This window comes from Platichthys flesus, chromosome 18 (assembly GCF_949316205.1).
Source record: "Platichthys flesus chromosome 18, fPlaFle2.1, whole genome shotgun sequence".
NCBI classification, from domain to species: Eukaryota; Metazoa; Chordata; class Actinopteri; order Pleuronectiformes; family Pleuronectidae; genus Platichthys; species Platichthys flesus.
Genome location: NC_084962.1, coordinates 17,073,683 through 17,094,280, shown reverse-complemented (window position 1 = coordinate 17,094,280; position 20,598 = coordinate 17,073,683). Strand labels below are relative to the sequence as shown.

Below are 20,598 nucleotides of genomic sequence, written 5' to 3'. Positions count from 1 at the left end.
TATAACTACAAACAGTACAAGTATTGAATATAAGTTTCTCTATATACAAAATGGTACATTTATATACATGTACAGGAGTTAGGAACACGAAATGCAGTTTTGTGCAAGAATGAACTGAAGCCGATACATTCATACTTCGTGATCACTGGGAATCCCCCTTCCCTGTGTTTCTCTCCACATGTTGTTAGACTTTGAAATCACTGTAAACTATTTTTCAGCCGGGGGCCACAGAGCCAGTCAACAGAGCCTCGAGATCAGTGTCATCCATCTAATATTCCAGAGAATTGGACTTTTAAACGTTGCTATTAGGGCTATCATGAGTTATTGTTAGCACTATCTAATATTTCTTAATTTCTTACAATAACTTAGAAAAAGCCCATTTCCACTGGAACTGGCTGCAAAATGGATGAAGGCCATGGCAGAGGAATGCTTTGATTAGAACAACCAAAAAGGAAATTATATAGATCAATATATTCATAAATAAATGTGTTCATCTTTAAAGCACTTGTTTTAAAAAAACTAGGGTTTTATAAAGTTATTCACAGTTTTTATTCAGTATTCTCAGGAGGTGCTTAAAAGAACGTTTCTACACTATAGGAGAAACTGGAATGAACATGAGCTTGAGCTTTTCAAATTCATGTGCAGAAACAGGCCCACTTATTCCTCTGCTGACCAAGTGGCTGATTCTAGGTCAGTCAGTGACCCTCAGATCTCCAATCGTGTGTCTACTGTAACTGACGTTTCTCTGAAGGTCGGGTAGAGAAGATAATGCTGCACTCGTTGGCACTTGAGGATCTGAACATCAGCCACACTCTCGCTCACATTCTCATGTCACCTCAAATCGGTGTGAGTCATAATCATTCTCATTTATTCCATGGCTGAGCAAGACACTTGTTTTTTTAAAGATTGCTTGAACAACATTGTGACCTGTTCAAGAGATGCAGACTCTGTGTCTGCATAGAGTAAAGGGACATCTAACAACAGCACTTCCCTGCCTCTCGTGGTTTTTACCCTGGCTTCCTCGTCTCGTTTCACAGAATGCGTATGGGAATGGTTAGAATGACATAGACAGATATGACATGGGCCCACTGGTGTACTTTCTGCTCCATAGTTCTAGACTGGCGCTTCTGTGGCCACCCGTGTGGGCACCTGAGTCCTGCTGCTTATGGGGCTTTTTTTTTATGATCTCCCAGGGGAAGTCCTCTATTGGAATGGGGCTGGCAGGGCTGCCCGACCCGTCTGGCGTGCTTTCAGGGGTTCCCTCTATGATCTCAATCCGTGGCGGGTCCATGAAATCCATTATGCTGAACGGCGCCGGCTCTGGCTGGCACATCACCGACTTGTCCTCTTTATTCTGCCGGATGGACCAACTGGAGCCTGCTTGGATTCCTATGGACACCCTGTCGTCTGTTTGCGTGGTGCTGTCGCTGCACGGCTCCCGGCACAGAGTCCACATATTGTAGCACTGAGTAAAGTTGAAGAAGTTGCTGTTGAACGTTTTCAGTTCCCCACAGACGTCCCTGCGCAGCTCTGCCAGCTCATAGCGCATTGCCGAGATTTCATCCTTCCACTGCAGGTTGAAGGCAGCGACCATGTTCGCCGACTCCTTAAAGGCCTGAAGGGCCTGAGGGACCGGGGCCTCGGAGGCGGATACCGGCGAGGCGGAGGGGATCCTGTACGAAGGCGGGGACGCCGGTGGGACGGAGATGGCTGTTATGGTGGAGCTAGTACTGTGCTGGCTGCGACAGGCCATAGTCTCTCTCTCCAGCCTCTCCAGCTCCGCATAGGCAGAGGAGCTAGCACCGTCATCATCGTCTATCATGTCTTCATTTAGTAAAGAGGTCCCATCCACAATATCATATCCCTCTGGAAGAAAAATTTGAATATGCAAACAGAAGGACATTCAACGTGAAAGGAACAGCTGGAGTGTGATTTGATCTGGGTTCTCAATCAGAAAGTCAACACATATCTATGGAAAACATACAGTATGTGAGTGGCAAGTAGTTCCAATGACACCATTTCCTGTTTGGTTCTAGCCCACTATGAGTTACGTGGAAGATTATTGTTGGTGGAGTTGGTAGCATGTGTTTTAAAGTTTCTAATCATGTGGTGTTCAAGTTGAACTATTAACAAAATGGCTTTGAGGGTCAGCTGCTCCTTCCTGAGTGAGTAGAGGAGTACACACCTAACTGTTGTCATGAGACTCACATACTGTAGACTTTTCACGATGTTTTTAACACTGCCTTCTCAGTCATCTCAAGGCTTCTTTCCATCTTTTCACTGCACAGCACAGCAAAGAGTGGAATTAAACACACCAAATGCATCTGTCCTTATCAAATGATGAATCCCATTTTTCCCGAGGAACCCCTTTTTCTCAAGACATATCAAAATGTTGACTGGAAAAACAAATTTGTGCCATTTTGTGCAAAAGAAAAGATGTAAAGGGAGCAGAGGAATCACAACCCACTGGGCCAAGAAGCAGATATGAACCCTATTGAACATATCAGGTCCAAGGTGGCAGATTAGACCGTATGAAGAAAGTAACCCGGCAAGGGGAGGGCTCGCTCCCCCCCCCCCCCCTTTCAGGGCTGCAACCAGGAAGAGGCTGCAATCCCACAGTCAAACACAGCTGACAGACTCGATGCAAACGTTTTTTTTTAAGATGTCAAATTTCCATGGAAAGAAAGAATAGAGTTTACACATGTACAGCAGACAGATGCTGCTCTCACACATGATTGGAGACAGTGGCAATGCGATAACATTCAGAGCTATTTTATGGTTGGGGTTATGAAGACATTGTGACTGCTGCACACTAGAGGATTTTCACATTTTAACGGAATTTTAAAGTCATGGGAGACCAGAGACAATAACGACTGATATCATATGTTTAATCTTTTAATCGAGATAACGCACAACCTTGACTAACCAGTAGAAACGAAGGGCGACAGACGCGATTCCAGAAAATTGCATTATCGAGTTAGAATAACACCAAACATGCAGGTTGGACTGCAGCTTGTTGCGTTTGTTTGTGTAATTTTTGCAAAAACAGGACAGGAAACATTAAACAAGTACTTAAACTGTTCCACAAGTTCGTCGTCAAAACAAACAGAAGTCTTCTCGGCAGCCGGGTTCTCACCCTAATTGGCTATCGCATGGTTTTGCCCGATTGCAGTTCCTTTCTTACTAATTGAGTCTCGTTGATGTCAAACCAAAGTCTGGCTGATTATCCTCTAGTGTGCAGCAGGCACAAGTTTGAGAAGTACATATACACTTATAATGTGGTTTAAGAACACTTAAATAGAGACATGTTAAACAACTCACAAAAGCCAGTATCACATTCATCATTGTCATCAATATTAAGATGCAAAGGCTTTCAAATGAAAATCAGTGTCTGAGGTTTTGTGAGTTGTTTGAAACCGTGTTTGCTACGAGGAAACATAACGAGGTATTTTCTACCAGCTCTATTTAATAAACTCTAAGTGGCTATGTTTTTTTTACTGAGAAGGCAGTGCAAAAACACACATATACATAGATATATGTATGCGTGTCAACATTAAAATACCTGCAGCAATCATCACTGATGCCTCCAGTTGTTCTTTCCCCCTGGTTATCCTTCAAGAGATGGATGGTCAAATGGAGAGGGGTTCGCAGCTCGGGATCCTCGCCCCACTCAAGGGACCACTAGCCTCACACGGGGTTTGTTTCTTAACGCTTACAATTCAATTATAAACTAGTATTAAATACTAACTTAACAAACGTGATTCCAGGAATCAATACTTTATCAATTTTAAGGCAACTATTCCCTCAGAGGAGTGCAAACCAAATGAGGAATACTATTTACAGCAGGTCATAAACTAGGAGGTGACGGTGCCGCGTGTAACTAATCACCATCCAGTGAACCCTTCCTCTGGTTTACTTTAACCTTATCTGACATGTTGTGGATAGAGCATCCTGCCGATCTTTGAAATACAACTTCACAACACATTCTACAGTTGTTCGGCCCTTTTAGAGTGGACAGATTTGGAGCAGAGACCTAAATGAGTTCAGCAAATAAGACGGTGGGATTGGAGAACACTTCTTTATCCTTCTGTCACAGCGAAGAAATTGCAGATGGAAAAAACCCAAATTGAAGATGAGAGGAATTCCCGAAAAAACAAAAGTCCAGATTGAACCAGAAAACAAAGCCCACAGAATGAGTTAAAAGTGCAATGTCTCCAATATTCAATTGACAGAAGAGTGTACAAAAACAATTCAAATTCCAGGTCATAGTATATAAAAATGCACGTAATTAAAGAAAAAAGTTTCAATAGGGTTCATAGCTTTACTCTTGCAGGCAAACACCAAATGCACTGAGTGAGGGAGTTACTGCAGAGACTGCTTGCACAAAGAACCTGAAACGTGTCACCTTAGGGATTTCATTGCACGTGTTGTGTTGCACAAAACCTTGCATGTCGCATTAAAAAAGAACCAGATAGTTTAAATTGAGTCGAACACAAATTTCTCTGGTTTCAGAAAAACCATCTGTGAGTTCATGTGTAATTATAAGTAACAAAGAAACATCCCAAACAAAATTAACTTCTTTTTGAAACTTGCCGTTGAAGACCACAATGATTGAGACCAAAAAAGTTTTGTTCACAACGTCGAGTTTCATGCAACACAACACAATACTGCAAATAAACGAAGGCCAAGTCAAACTGTGGGAGAAAACCATCAGTGGGCAGATCCTTTGTGCAACCAGTGTGTGTATGTGCATGTGTTCTAGTCTTTGGAGATTGTCGACTTACCTTAAATTGGTTACAAGATTTTCGTTTTTTTATTTTTATTTAACGAGGTCAATTGTGAAGTGAGTTGCAAAGCATGTGTTTGTGTGTTGGTGGAGCAGAGCAACACAACTGTGTCAAATAACCTGCCGCTCCCCTACCCCTGGCCTAAGTAACTCAGACGCCTCGCACAACACATATATAACACCACAGTTTAACATGCTCAGGGTAGGGCCTGCTCCTCTTAGGCATGCCATGTGTCGTGGCTGTGTTGTGACGTTGTGTGCTGTGAGCGTGTGCTGCCATCTGAGTGTTTAGAATGCATCCCCTCCCGCCCGTAGCCCAGTCTGCAGCTCGGCAACACCACAAGTCACCGACCAGAAGCTTGGCTAATGGTGCATGAATCGTGCAAACTAACATACAAGCAAATCCATCTGAACAATCAGGAGGGGGGGGGGGGGGGTGTGCAGAGGCAAAAACACACACACGCACACCAGAGCTTCCAAAGAAAAGGAACTGGGATCATTCAGCCCGGCATCTCTGAAGCTCAAGGGTTCCCCACTGTACATATGTAGGTATGTCAGGTCTGTGCGCATGTATAGGATGTATGAGGATATGTGGTCTAAGCCCTCTCTCAATTAGGGGGGGGATTTTTTTTTACCTGTTGTGGATCTGAGAGTTGAAGTGACAGTGGAGGATGTCATTGAAGGCAAGCAGTCGTCATCTTGGGAATAACCAGCCTGAATTGCACGGAGGTAACTGTGGCTTCGAGTGCGGAACGAACCAGGCAGGTCCAAGGCCTCCATGGCCTGGGATTCTACTTCACTAAAAACGGACTCGCAAACTGACTCAAACTGGCCATTGACCTCAGTCTCACTCACCTGAGAGACAAAAACAGGAATAGCAGTCCTTAATTTTTCCTCTTCCTTTCTCTTTCTCACTTTGATTCTTCCCCTTTGCACAGCAAATATGAAGGAGTGTTAGCATTAGGAAATGCCACTGTCACTTCGGACCTTAAACTGAATAAATGTCAAGATCAAATTAGAGAAAGGGGCAGATGACAACATAAACACAATCAGAAAAAAGTATTTAGTTTGTGTTTCAAAAGCATTTCATTTAGCAAACTAGCAAAAACAGTTTCAGTCGTGTAATTATGTAACTTTAGCAATTAACAATATTGTAAATTCTATACAAGATGAAAACATTTGTTGGTTGTGTATTATGCAAAAGGTGCAATCTACTCAGTTGTGTTCTGTCTATCTAACAGTTAGTGACTTTAACACCCTGTCACAGTTACACAGTTATATAAACATCATCGTTTTCTTATTGCTTCAGTGTTTAACTTTCTAAATTCTGTTGTATAGAAGGGACGAGTTTCAATATTACTCAAGAAACTTTTTCTATTATTACCATCGTTAAACATCAGAGTTATTAATGATACAATTAGTGTTAGCATCGCATCTGTTACTCAACCGTACAGAGACTCATTCGCTGGTTGTGTCACACATCTTCTTACTGTAGCAGCCACGTCTTTTGCCACCAGGGCGATCGACAACAGACCCGCACAATTCATCCAACTGTATAGCTTCTTAGCAGGGTTTGAAAAAAAGGGGAGGGAGGTACCTAAAATGGTTGACGTGTGATGTGAGGTTAGACAATAATAAGTCTCTCTACTTTGAAACATTAGTTGTTGTCCGAGAAGTTAAGATAAAGATAAGCCAACTAGCCGGCACGTCACAACAACAAGACAGTGATAATTGGTTTCCAGCAATCCTCGGGGGCTGGGGCGAATCAGGACACAGGCTCTCCAGATAAACATTTCCTCGTAGTCCTGAACGCTAGAAATAGAAACTGGCATCTGGGGCTGATTCATGATGTGGGCTAAAGCAACAAATCTGTCCAAAACAACACAAATCGGTTATTTCCTTTGACTTCAGTTAAGACAGGAAATGCTATGACTACTCAACAATCAGCTGTGGACTTGCAGTATGGACGCCAGGGGGGATGTTTTACTGTTTTGCCCAGATGCCCTCAACACAAAGCTTCTATCCACGAAACATTTGCTCTCGCCGTCTGGTCACGTGTGTCGCGGTGCCATGCGTGTGTTGGGGACTCACCTGGCTGACGCAGCTAGCCTGACTGAGGGTGCTGACTGCGCGCATGTAGCTCTGGTTGCGAGATCGGAAGGGCGGCGGATGGAAGGAGGCGGGGTCCAGCGTGACACTGGGGTGGGGCCGCATTTCTCTTGTGGTTTGCAAGTGGTAGCCCTGGCTGAAAAAGAGCAAAGGGGGGGGGGAAGAGGGTTTCAGAATTACAAATTGATCTTCCAATAACTTTTTTATCTCCATCTTGTTGTGATGAAACTCAATTCATTTTGAAGTTGATCTAATGAAAGCCCTGGTACAAGTACCTCAAATAAAAAATGTGGAATATGGCCAAAATGGCCACTTAATGCAAAATAGCAGGCTTCCTGTTGCATTTTTCCAATTGCACCTGCAGACTTTATTGCTTGTCTGGTCATGATACACCTGTGTATCGATTTTTGTGAAGATCGGTCAATGTGGACACATTGCGGGGGTCTCGTGGGGCACCATTGAGCCATTGAGCCATTTTGCGACGCTCATTATAAATTCCTCCAGAATACGTTCATTTTCACCACAAATTTTGGTAAGAATTTGAGCATGTTAAAGCCCTCAAAAAGCCAATTCATTTGCCTGAATAATAATAATAATAATAATAATATACAATTTCAACAGGGCCTCCCACTGTCAGTGCGCGGGCCCTAATAAGCCAAATATAAAACTGTATTCAAAAGAAATCCAAAGGTTAGAATATATTGTTGTGTGTCGTGTGTCTTCTTTTTTGTAGAATTCATGATTGTGTTTTTTCCAAAGTGATTCTGAGCATTTGAATGACTCATCTCCTTCGTGGTATCGCCTGAACCACTGGGATCAACACTGCACTATTTTTAATGACTACAGTTGTTACAGCTTCTAGTCTCGCTCCGAGTTTCCTCCGAGAGAAAAAACAGCAGCTCTCATCCCAGAGCTACATCAGAGCCTGTGTGAGAAACACTGAGACGCTCGCAGCTGCAATAATAAGACATTATCCCAGTCTTTGCCAGAGGCTAAAAAAAAACAAGGGGGTTGGATTGTTTGTGGACAAAAAAGCAGAAGTGATCAGACCCCCGCTGAGACGACGGGAACCAAAATAGCAGCGAGCACCGAGTGGCAGAGGGGATGACGGATGCATGACGCCTCCCCAGGTTCAGAGAATTTGGTTTTAGCTGAAAAGCCGCACTGCCTGGAAATAAACCAGCACCAAGGAGCAGGTTTCATCCAGTGACGATTAAGAAATGATTAGGTAAAGATGGAGAACTCCACGACGTCCAATTTGCTTTTGAAGGATCCTTTGAATTTACAATTTGTTGGCCACCCACTACCTTTTTATATTATTTCACCTTGACCACTGCAGAGACCTTTTGCAGGAAATGAACTCTGTATTTAAATGTATTATTAGTAATCTGACTAAATATACAATTAATTAAAAGTTGCAGTACTTCCACCATACTTAATTCCCCTTTAGACTGAGCCGATTTAAACCTGCTCTCTGGAGTCTTACATTGTATAAATGTGAGAGTTTTGCCACAGACTTGTCAACAACACTGTGATAGAAATGAAGCACGTCGCCTGTGTAAGATGTTGAGCAAATATTGAACGAGCAGACAAAAAAAAAAAAAGGTCACTGAAACGCTCAGCAGAGCGATGCTTTGACTGATCTCATGAAGCGGTCATGGATGGGAAGGTTAGCCAACAGTGCTCGGGAGCAGGTGAGTAATGTTGGTATTAATAAAAACGAGTAAGAGCAGCCTCACGCCAAATATCAGCCAAATGTAGTTTTCCAGGTATTTGTAAAAATACATTCTTCCATCTCTCATGGACGGCAGCTGAGTTGGAAATCTGTATTCCTGTGACAGCGCGTAGACAAAGCAGTGAGTCGGTGTTAAATGGAAACAATAAGGTTGAAGCTCTGAATTGATTTATTATTTATGAAAGCTAAGGTTTTAAAATTTTTTATAAAATACTTTGCATTTACCCCCCCCACCCCCCCCCACACACACACCTAAAACACTGAATAAATCTTTTCCAGAAACACTTACAGTAGCGTGTCATCTGTTGATAAAGTGCAGTGAAGCGGTTGCAGATTTGCATTCCAGTCATTCCCCATAAGTTATGGCTTATTCCTTAAAACAACAGTGTGTAGTAGTTTGAGTCCAGTGCTGGATAAAGGTATTTCTACTGTGAAGCCATGCTCTGTCATTGGTCACTGAAATTAAGCTGCTGATCAAAGTTATTGGCGAGGCCGTGGCGATGTGACTCACCGGCTTTTATCAGTACTGAAGCTTGAGAAAACAAAACCACTCAGGCAACAACACACCTGACCTCCCTGCCATCATATTTGTGTGTGTGTGTTTGTCTGTGTGTGTGTGTGTGCCTCGGTAATTGTGCGGACACTGAAGTGAACCTGTACTGACCCCATTGTACAGTCTATGTCCCATTTACTTGTATTTGTGTCAGTTCCAGACTCCACAATCTACCTCCTGCCCTCAGCACTGAGAAGATGCACATTGCAATAAAAAGTTAAGCGTGTAGTAATTAACATTTTTATTGCTCCTAAACCCTCCATCAATTCCCGAGCTACTCCTATAAATAATAAAGATGGAGGTTGACTTCACACATAGATTTGGCGTGGACGTATTGAGCTGGGCACCGGGCCTACCTGTGGGAGTCGAAGTGGGCTCTCTGCATGGCTGATTTGAGGACTAGAGCGTCAGGCCGCACGGCCTTCTGGGGGGAGGTCTTCGGGCTGGTGTCAGAGTCGCCACTTTCATCCTCCACCTCTCCCATAGCTTTGACGTAGCTGCTGCTGCGCATCCGCCGACACGGGATCTCCTCGTCTTTGTCGCCGGGGTATCCACTCCACTCGTCCTGGGGCACCTGTGGGAGATAACACGCTGCATTCAATACTACAGACACATCAGTTATTGAACCTATTCCAAGGTCAAAGGTCGGGAATGATCGGTGATAACATTTAATCGACTTCAAGTCAAAGTATAACAAATATATTTTACCTTAGTGGGAGATATTTGCTTGTATTGTTTGCCTGATTTCAGTTGCTTGAGTGTAGATACAAGAGGTTTGTCTCCACATGGAGACACTGATCCAAATGTTCATTGGTCAAGCTGCTGCAGGATGATTTATGGTTTTCAAGGATTTCACATTCGTTTGATTTATTTGTGGCAGCCAAACACAAGATGAACATTGACTGACACGTAGAGTACTCATTTAAAAAAAATATATATATGTTTTACTATGTCAAATGGGTAAAATCTTATTTTATCGTATAGCTGCACGGAACATCGATTCACTCCTACTCTACACACCCACATAAAGACACACACACACAAACACACACACACACACACACACACACACACACACACAAACAGACAAATACCTCCAAAATTGACCTGTCAGAGAGTCGGACCGGCCATCGAGAGGACCATCAAAAAAATCCATAAAGTTTTAACCATTCATATTGTTCGGGGTATGCTTGAGTACACTGCGTGCATGGATATTCTCATTGGCCAATCCCAATATGTAATTAATCATCACTGATCCAATTCAGTTCCAGAAAAGCTTCATTTCACTGAGTGTGTCTTTGTCTTGCACACGTGTCAAACACAGACTATTTAGATTTATACAGTCAAGAGAAATACGATGTTATATTAAGGGAAAGATAAAACAAGAAAACAATAAATAGAATAAAGCTCAAAGCAAACAGTGTTAAATGTGTGAATCTGTCCCTGAGAGCAGAGTCTGAGAGAATCTATTATTTACAGGATGCAGATTTTTAAATGGAGTCATATGCACTTGGTGCATGAAAGTTTGGCCACAGGAAGAGAGCTGGGTGATATTTTGTTTTAAGTGCCACGGCTCTGGGGAAAACCTCTGTTGACATGTCTAGTCGTGCATAGATAACTGGGACACTTGCTCCTGCTGGAGCTCTGGTAATTCAGTGTCCACGGCTTGTGCACGGGTCCCTGAGCTGTCTAAACGCTGTTCTGTGAAGTGCATGGCCAAGTTCACAGCAGCGTCGTCATTAGGATTCATACTATTTGTCTTTTTGGGGACCAGTCATGAATAGGGCCATGGTGTCCTTAGTGCAGTTAAATACAAGTATTCAAGTTGTTGCTGAATTGCTGGTCACTTCTATGGAGGGTTTATTTGTCCCACCTTGAAGCTGATAATCTCCTCAAAGCTTTGCTGAGCTGAAGTTGGGTCATCGGCAGTATTTGGTTTTTCTTCTTCTTCGAGTGTTTTATCTTAACCAAGTTTATTCTTCTTTCCAGCCTTTACTTTGTGTCTTTGTCTAAATGTGGACGCTTCCTCATTTTCCGTCTGAGCTAAGCTGAGAATTAAGTTTTTACTGGACTTTGAGAAGCCTTGTCAGACACTTTATAAATATCAGGTTATAGAACTCCAAGATATTGCTTGTTTACTGGAGCCAGTATCGGTGGTGACTTGTGAAATGGTGGCGGAGTGCAGACATAACAGGGCTGTTCTGCTCGAAGACAGAATATCAGGCTTGTACAGTGCACACAAGAGATAGTATTTGCAAGAACAATGGGGCCCAATTAGCCAAACGAGTTTGGGAAATGTATCAGACTAGTAGTGGGATAAGCTCTGGTTGCGTTTTCACTAAACAGAAAATTAAGCTGATTCACTTCCCTGGTTTCAAGCTCCCCCTCTTATTCCATTCATCTCAGAGCCCCGGATTCTCAAATTAAACTCAGTGCTTAACCTCACACCACCCAGGAGAATGAGATCCAAAACTCTCCTCTAGTCCATATAATAAAGTTATTGTCACACAAAGTGTATGTTAAACTTATTTTTTGTCGTCCGTCTTTATAAACACACCATGGGTGAAACACACAGACTTCTTTTGTGGTTAGATTAATCTTAAATTAGAAACATAATAGAAATATTTACACAAGTTGAGTTAAATTAATCAAACTGTAATCATTTAAATCTGATGTTTTAGTATTTTACATTTTAGAAGCTGTATCACTTTGCTTGTGTATTTCTACCCAGTGCAGAACAAAAAGCATTTTACCAGAGCCAAAATGTGTGTTACTTTGTGTTACTACTCTGTATTTGTATTGTGTTATATTGAGTTGGCATAGCTGAAATTAACCACAAATAGAATTATCCAGCAACTGAAATATGAAAGCGTGAGATAAACTATGAAACAGTTTAGGTGTCATATCTGAAATACTGTGAACTATAAGATGTGTTATCTTCTGTCCCTGGAGACTTGCACTCTGGGGTCACTTGCTAGTTATTCATTGCCCAATTAAATACTTCTGAGAATTCTCCGGCTCTCGTGCTGAAAGGAAGTCAGGCAGATCAAAACCTTTTCAAAGTATAAAGAACACTTTTTGTCTTTTCTCTGTAAACTCCCCTCCTGCTCTGAGGGAACCAGTCGTTAAGCTTCCGACAGCAGCAGCAGCAGTTTGTCTGGAATAAACACAAAAACAGGGTAGCCACTGTTTATTAACCTGAAGCTGGTGGGTAGTGTGTGTGGGCCTGTGAGTGAAGGCTGTTTCCTGTGTGTAATCTTTTGACAAAGTGCGTGGTGATAACACAGAGCCCTGCATCCTAGGAGGAAATCGGTATTAAATATATACAGAGAGAGAAACTGATATGGCTCTGGGTTATGAGCAGAACCGTGCATATGGAGTATAAGGATGGTTTCATTTTGACAGGTTGCTTCCTCATATGTGGTTTCCCTTGCACGGTACCTTGGTAATTTAAACAGTAGATTGCTGGATCAAAAGATTATTTCAACACTTAAGCAACAGCCACTTTTACCGAGCAACAGCCGTACAAGGTGATTCCTTCTGTTAATTCCACAATCCACCCTTCCACTTATCAATGGGTCCGTTTCAGTGGTTTGGGAGTAAATTGATCTGGGGTAAGATTTATCAGCACATTTTTAGAAGTAACTCAAAGGCTGCCTCACATCTGAAGGATCATCAAACCAGTTGAATGAGAACGGTTAGATGATGTTTGAGGATAGCACTTAGGTGAGAGCTTTTTTTTTATAAAACTGTTAATTCAATTTCCTGCACTTCTGGCAGTGATGTATTTTTTTTTTTTTCTTCCGTTTGCACAGCAAAGGTTGCCAGTCACATCACTAAGGCTTTTAAATCAGCCCTCTGTTATGAATGGCACAGTGACACAGCTGCTACAAAATACATATGAGCTCTTAAATTAGCTATGACTGAAATAGGAACCATTACTTCGGATGTTTTGTAGCTTCAAATTTTGTGTAATCAAAAACTACAGACATAATCGACAAAGTAAAGAGGGGTTGAAAAGTCACAGTCCACCGTGTAATCAATGACTGTTCTTAGTGTTACAGCACCAGGATGACGTGAACATGAGCGTGTAATTGTACACACATTGCTCATGTACAAATACCAGTGTAGGATTTAATTAGATTTTCACGTTGTATAAATCAGGGCAGAGTACTTCCTGTGTAACTCTGCAGAAGCAAGTACCCTCGATCTCTCTGGGCGTCATATTGGACACGCTGCAGGTTTAACCCCACCTGTATCTTTTAACTGTGATTAAACTGACTAATATTGACAAGTCCTGTTATTCACAGGCTCGGTGCTTTCCTCACCCTGAAGAGGAACGATTTTCAGGGGCAATGTGTCACACGCTACACGGTCTGCCACCGTATTGATCAGGTGTATAGTAAGTACAACACAGTGTCAGTGTGTGGTTCAGCAGCAGCAGTGGTCCCAGCGGACGGACGGACGGGGGGGGGGGGCAGCCTGAGCTCTTGAAACAGCAGCCTCGGGCGCAGGGCTGTCCGTAATGCTCTGCCAGTTACTCACTTTATCCGATCATATACTGGAGCTCGGCTGCGTTCTGCCACAATCGCTGAATGGCTTTTAAAGATACTGGCTTTAGAGTGGCTGATATATACCTCCTTCTTGCCTTAAGGTAATGTACCACAGACGAATCACTTTCCTTATCCTCTCCATCGCTGCAGCACCTCTTGGTTTCAGCTGGAGATGTTCCAATACCTTTTCATCTTCACAGTGTTGATTACGATATCAAGTATCAGTGATTCCCTGTTTTAACTGGATAAAATTATGTACTTAGAGGTACGTATATTCACAAACTTGCTGATGTACAACTCTGTATTTTCTTGAAGTATCAGAGACTTTTCCGATGCTGTCATTTGAACATTCTTAGTTTTAGCTCCGGTCTCTTTAAGGCCCCCTCTTGTTTAAGCCCAGTCTGCTCTGATTGGCCCGCTAGCCCACTCTCTGTTGTGATTGGTCAATCACTTCCAGCGTGTATCGGAAATGTTTGTCTCTGCCCTCGCTTTATCTTTGTGAGTGGGCCAATCAAACCAGCTGCTAGGTGAGCCCGATGAAAATGTGGGTCATCGTGATGTCACAGTGCTGCAGACGACTGACAGCGCCTCTCAGGAGCTTCAGTTCCACTTACTTGACTTTATGCTTTTCAACTTTTTAAATTTTGACCTTTTAAACACACACAAAAAAAACATGTAACACACTCGAGGAAAGAACGAGTATCATATGTCTCTTTTATCGCCCATGATCCTCTTTGACCTGACAGCCCACTTCAGCAGGGACCTGACAGCCTGAGGCAAGAACAAGAAAACAGTGAGAAGGTAGAGGAAGATTTACAGCCCCTGCTTTCCACCATCATTAATTTAATGCATTCTACGAGCACGTTCTCCCCAAATGTTTTTGTAGTGGAGTTGAAAAGGTTTCTTTGAAGCGTTTGGACCATATGCTTCTCTCCCTTGCATCTAAAAATCAATGAACTTTTGTGCAGGATACACTTTTTCATCATTCAACAGCAAAGTAGGGAAATAATTGATCCTCTTTTCATTAACGTTGTGATATGTAGCTTCCTCTATGAGTCATCTGCTTAAAAAAAAAAAGATAAGGGAGTAGTTTCCAACGCTGCCCTACTTGGGAAGGTAACATGGAAATTAGCTGGCTCGCTTATATCCCACAAAGTTGTATCAGTAAAACTATCATACATGTTAATCTTCCAGTTTATTTTCTTCCACGTCAGTAGAATAACAATTATCTGGATGCAAGTTAATCAGGTTTAAATACATCAATAAAGTTGAAGAAGCATTTTCCCGCTAACGCTTCGAGCGTGGGATCATGTGGGGCTGGGGTTTAACGAGGCAGCCATCACTCACGGAGGCGTCGCGCTAGCTCATTAGCATTACCTCATCTCCACGCTCATTTGATGCTACACCTGAAAGAGCACGTTCAGCTGTGCCTCTGAGGCAGCCAGCCAGACGAGCAGCTCTCCACCGTCATTAGTTACGAACAAACACTGTGAACGCCGTGCACAGAAATAACCCCGGGACAGAGCATCCTCACGCTGCAGATAGCAGACGGGGATTACGTAAGGGAGCGCGTGGCAGACGTTAGAGCACAGAAAATCACCGACGTGTAAAACCTGGTGGGACAATTTGTAGTGAATTAGTGGAGTAATTTCTCTCCCCCACTTCCACACAGTTGTTAAACAAAGAAGTGGTTGAATGTGTGTCACTGAAGGTACGTAAATCTGAAGCAGGAGTTTTAAAAACTGATATTCTCTACAATCTTAAACACGGCAACACTTCAAGATTAGAAAATAATGGCACATCACGCACTACAGGATATTCATATTATTACTTAATATCAGATTTACCCTTCAATTATCGGGAGGGGGGGGCTGAATAAGGATTATACCAACCCAAAATTCCTGTACTGTGACCCCAGTTTAAATGGTTAATGGTAAATGGTTTTGTATTTATATATTGCTTTTCTAGTCTTGATGGCCACTCAAAGAGCTTTACAGTAAAGTTTTACATTCACACATTCATACAGTGCATCTATTTGCAGCACTTTGTTATTCTATGGGGGGGCCATTCAGGGTTCAGCATCTTGCCCAAGGACACTTCGGCATGGAGGTGGGTCAGACTGGGGATCGAACCGCCGAGCTTCAGGTTGGAGGACGACCACTGTACACCTCAGCCACAGCCGCCCAGCAAGTCTCCTACTATGTACAGTAACTCCAATAAACAGGTGTTTACAAATCAGCAGGAAGTTAATCCCCGTTTGACAGGAGTGCAGACTATAACCTAAATATGTCTCCATACTTTTATATGGAGCGTGTACTTCTACGTACAGTAAATTCTCTGTTGGTATATTTGGGTGTACAGCACCACACTGTGAGTGCAGAGCGCCCTGAGAGACGTAACATGTTGTAATGGTGGCTGTATATCATCGGGAGGACACAAGCTCAATCTTTAGGGTCATTACAGAGGATGGAGACATCACAGGGGAGACTGAGTTCCTCCCGAGATAATCTTTTCAAATTCCCTGCTATCGCCTGAGAGATTTTTATTTTTATTATTACACTTAAGGTAAAGCACCACATTGGCTCCATTTCAAACAAGGACAGGCACAGATATGATTGATTGAAGCTACGTGGTTTATGGAATATTGGAGAAACAGTTTGGCTTCACTCCACAGTCCAGACTATAGCTCACCTTCAAAGCATGCTTCTTGATTTTGGGACCAAGGTATTTCAACTTTATTTACTCTCATGTATTCCTCTTACACAAGGGACCTGGCCAAGTAAGTGATGGATGATATATTACCTGTATAGAATTCAGTTAAAGAAACATTGAGGAAAAGTGACTGACAGCAGATATGCAGATTTATATATATATATATATATATATATAATGTAAATGATCGGTTATCAGAAACAACTGTTCAGTTAGTAATTTGTAAAAATCTCTGCAATAACGTATTATTGGAAATGCACAATACACCTGAATTGACATTGATTTCTCATTCTGAGTTTACAACTGAAGCTTTTCCAGCATTTATTATCCTTCATTCGATTTCCTCCACTACTGCAGCCAGAAAACACATGACCGTGCACCGACTGAACAACTGGTAGGAGATGACTTTTCCATGACTCCGTGTATGTCTCCCAGCGTGACTCCAGTCACAGCAGTGGGAGCAAGAGCAAGGTGCGAGCAGACAGGCAGGTTGGTGAGGGACCAAATCATAACATCTTGATGTGAGTGGTTGTGTTTAGTACGACCCAGCGAGAGGCCACAGACACCAGGAACAACTTAATTTACTGATGGTGGATCAGGTCATGAAGAGGATATGAACTTATCAACCCGATCGTTAAGATTCACCTCATCAGTCGTTACATTTCCAATACTCTAGCCTCTAGAGTCTAGATTTGACACTTGCAAGAACAAGGTCAATTCAACAGCTTGTCCAAGACAGATCTGTCCTTGCCACCAGTGGACACAAACCTGAGGCATCAAGCAGAGAAAATCCGCTAACCACACTGTGTTGACCCGATGTCCGTGTGCAGATCTGCCTCCACTTCTTCCCCTGAATGAAGCCCTCAGTGAGGACACGCTGGATGTGTTCCTGTGGCAGCTGCAGGGCAGGCGGAGGCTTGTCGAATGTCAGTGAAAGAGTTTCCGTATTGACAGGGTCTGTCTGTCCCCACGGCTTACAAACAACCATAGTGTTTGAGTGTAGCTGTGTGTCTAGCTGTGTGTAGCTGTGTGTAGTGGTGCACTCCACATAGCATCAAAGTGCGTGCACTGGGCAAAGACTCAGCCTCTTCTCCCTCTCCAAGCACGGACGGGAACGCATCCAGAGCCCAAGATAAACTATTTATGGGTTTGTGTAGGTGTGGCACCATTTAAATCCACTATTACTAACATTCATTACTTACAAAAAAAAACAAAAAGCAGGCCAGAGACTAAGAATTGATGACGTTGCACGCACAATCTAAATAGGGCATAGTGGGGGGTGGGGGGGAGGCTAGAGCAGGATAAATGCAGTGTTAGTAGAAGGCATAAATCTTCTTCAGGCAGGCAGTGGGGGCAACTTTAATAATGACCAATTCCTGCATCCTTTCCATTCCCATTACAAGCAGGAGACCTTTTCAAAAGCAGCTGAGACAGTTCTCCTTAGAAGAAAAGGGTTTATGTTAGTAAGGGCTCATGATGCCTCTTTTTAAATCTATTCACAAGTCACTGAAATCCCTGCCTCCATGGGGACGCCAGCCAGTGGCAGGAGGCATGAAGTCGTCAGGTTGGTCGCCAGTCACTAACCCTAACCCTAACCCAAGGATGAGCTTATCACACTTTAGTGGTCAAAGGTCAAAGGTTAAGGTCACAACGAGTTCACAAACCCTTTTTTATTTTGCCTCTTAAACATAAAATACCTCGAGGGATTCCTTTCACTTTCCTATTGCTGCGACCGAAGCTTAGAATATCAGTGGGTGATTCGCACTGAAGCCTTTACACCACAATGTTTATTCAGGTGTTCGGGACAACCCAACAATATTGACATTATTCTAATGCTGAACCATGTGAGTCACTTTGGAAAGCCATGCTAATTATTTGAAATTACAAACACTTGTCTAATACCATGTTTTTTAAATTGTTACTAGTGGCTATATTAGTCCCTGAACGTTATGGCGGTGGACTAGAAACTGTATAAAAATGTTTTAATTATTGCCTGCAGCAGTTCTGACTCATCAGTAAACATGTTTTGCCCAAAACCAATCTATCTTTCTCCATTGCAGTCTAGCTGCCTGTAACCCTTTATACTCAGTGTCTTCCACCCTGACATCAATTCACTCAATTGATCTCTGCACCTTAATAGACAATAGCCCCCTGAGGTGACTACACAAAAGGTAATCCTGGATAAATACATTAGCTTCTCACACTCACACTCACAGACACTGCAACTGCCCTCAAGAGAGTAACAGAAAGAAAAGTGGAATTCAAAAGGCTTCCCCCAGCAGGAAATCCAATCAATACATCGACCGCTCCATCTTATTCAGAAAGACCCTCCACGGGGAGAGAGGGAATATTGATCTCAATTATTGTTTGTCATATTTTTCTTTTCAATCCAGTACAAAAATAATCAGCCTTGAAATACTGTCTCAGACACTTTCTAAAGAATCATTCAGCAGAGGTGAGAGACTTCGTACAGGGAAACGCTTTGAAGGAGGCGATATGTTTTTAATCTTTAAAGAAAACGGCAGCTCCATTCATGTATGTTAAATTTGCATTGACAGTTAAGGTCATAAAACAATAAACATTAAATGGGTCTTTCATTTCTTGAACTGAAACTTTAAATAAACACTTTACTTCACTGATGTCCCTATTACTAGCAAATACGATGGACAGATTGTTAAGAAGCAAACTATATATATATCATAAAGTAAACGACCACCCACCTGCAGGTAGTGACATGTCCGTGAAGGCTTGAGGTCCATATGCATTATGGGTTTCTCTAGATTGAGCGATGACTTCCTGTAGGCCTCCTTCGCCTGGCTGACTGTCAGTGTCGACCAGGAGCTCCTCTTCATGAATTTGCCCTCAGGCGCCATGGCCATGCTCTCACAGGCCGAGCACTTGACATCATTGTTACTCTTAGAGGTCTTTAGAGACAGGTCTCCAAAGTGGTGGCTGTGCATGGAATCCGGGTAACAGTGGCTGACGTGTTCTCCGTGGTGCCGCGACATGACACTGGGCGTGCGGTAGGTGCTGTCACTATCCAGATTGTCGTCGGAGCTCCACCAGCCGCCGGAGCGGTGCTTGCGTTCTTTGCTCTTGCTCCTCTTGCTACCGTGTTTGGTGGAGTGGTGGCCGTGATGGTGGTAACCTCCCGCTCCTCCTCCACCTCCTCCATGGTCCCCTTTTGTGCCGTTCATCTTGGACGAGCCCTCCAGGGAGTGAGACTTTGTGAAGAGCTTCTGGACAGAATGAACGAGGTGCCTGATGCGGCCAGGACTCTCGCTGCGTTGCTCGGTGGTGGTGGAGGTGCGCTGGTACTGTAATGTGTGGAAGCCGTCACGGTGCAGTGGCATTTGTTTTTCAAACTGGTCCATAAGGTTAGCAGGAAGGCGGTTGCTCTTGTTGCCGGCGTGGTGGGCGGAGGCAGCTGCCGCGGCCGCAGCGGCAGCGACAGCCGGGGAGGTGGCAGAGGCTGTGATGGCAGCGCAGTCGTCCCGTGTGGCCGAGTCGTAATACTGTGAGCTGTAGTGCATTCTGGGGAAGGTGCTGCTGGAGATGTGTTCGGACACGGCAGCTGGAGGCATCATGACCGGCCCCATGATCATGCAGTCAGAGTGGATGGAGCTGCGCGGTGAGTAGCGGTGGTGGAAGTCCATGGGGCAGCTCTCCGTGGGGCTGAGCAGGTAGGACTGGTGGCGGGAGTCAGCGCCATGGTGAGCATGGAGGTCATGGATGTGGGGGTCGTAGTCCAAGCCATGGGGTAAAGGGATCTGGTGCTGGGAACGGCTGCCCGATAAGCCCTTCATGTTCCTGGCCGGAGGGAGGCGTCTGCCTTCATTGAACTTTCGAGACGGAGACCAAGGTGAAAACTTCTGGTCTATTTCAGAGAAAGGGAAAGACAGAAGAAAATAAAGACATGAGAAGAGATGCATGAAGTCGGAGAGATAGTGGCTCCGAACAACCATGAAGAGTAATTCTGTTTATAGCCCATAGGCCCGTAATTTCAAATTGCTCTAGTGGTTCTCCTTAAAAGTAACAACATGATAGATAAATACTCAAGTGGGATTCTCTCTGCATTCCTCCATTCATTTAATTCTCACGAAAATCACTTAATCTCAGAGATACCAACAGTTTTTGTGCCTGTTCAAGT

General features: G+C 43.4%; 1 protein-coding gene across 1 annotated transcript; it reads right to left on the bottom strand.

Annotated features, from left to right (window-relative positions):
• Positions 1-381: 381 nt before the first annotated feature.
• On the bottom strand, positions 382-20,316 carry dlgap2b (discs, large (Drosophila) homolog-associated protein 2b). The gene is made up of 5 exons (XM_062411350.1): positions 19,169-20,316; positions 9,540-9,757; positions 6,878-7,031; positions 5,422-5,641; positions 382-1,866 (listed from the first exon to the last, which is right to left on the bottom strand). Exons 1-5 carry the CDS (start codon positions 20,252-20,254, stop codon positions 1,055-1,057), a joined length of 2,490 nt encoding a protein of 829 aa, XP_062267334.1. The 5' UTR covers positions 20,255-20,316; the 3' UTR covers positions 382-1,054.
• Between the last annotated feature and the right edge of the window lie 282 nt (positions 20,317-20,598).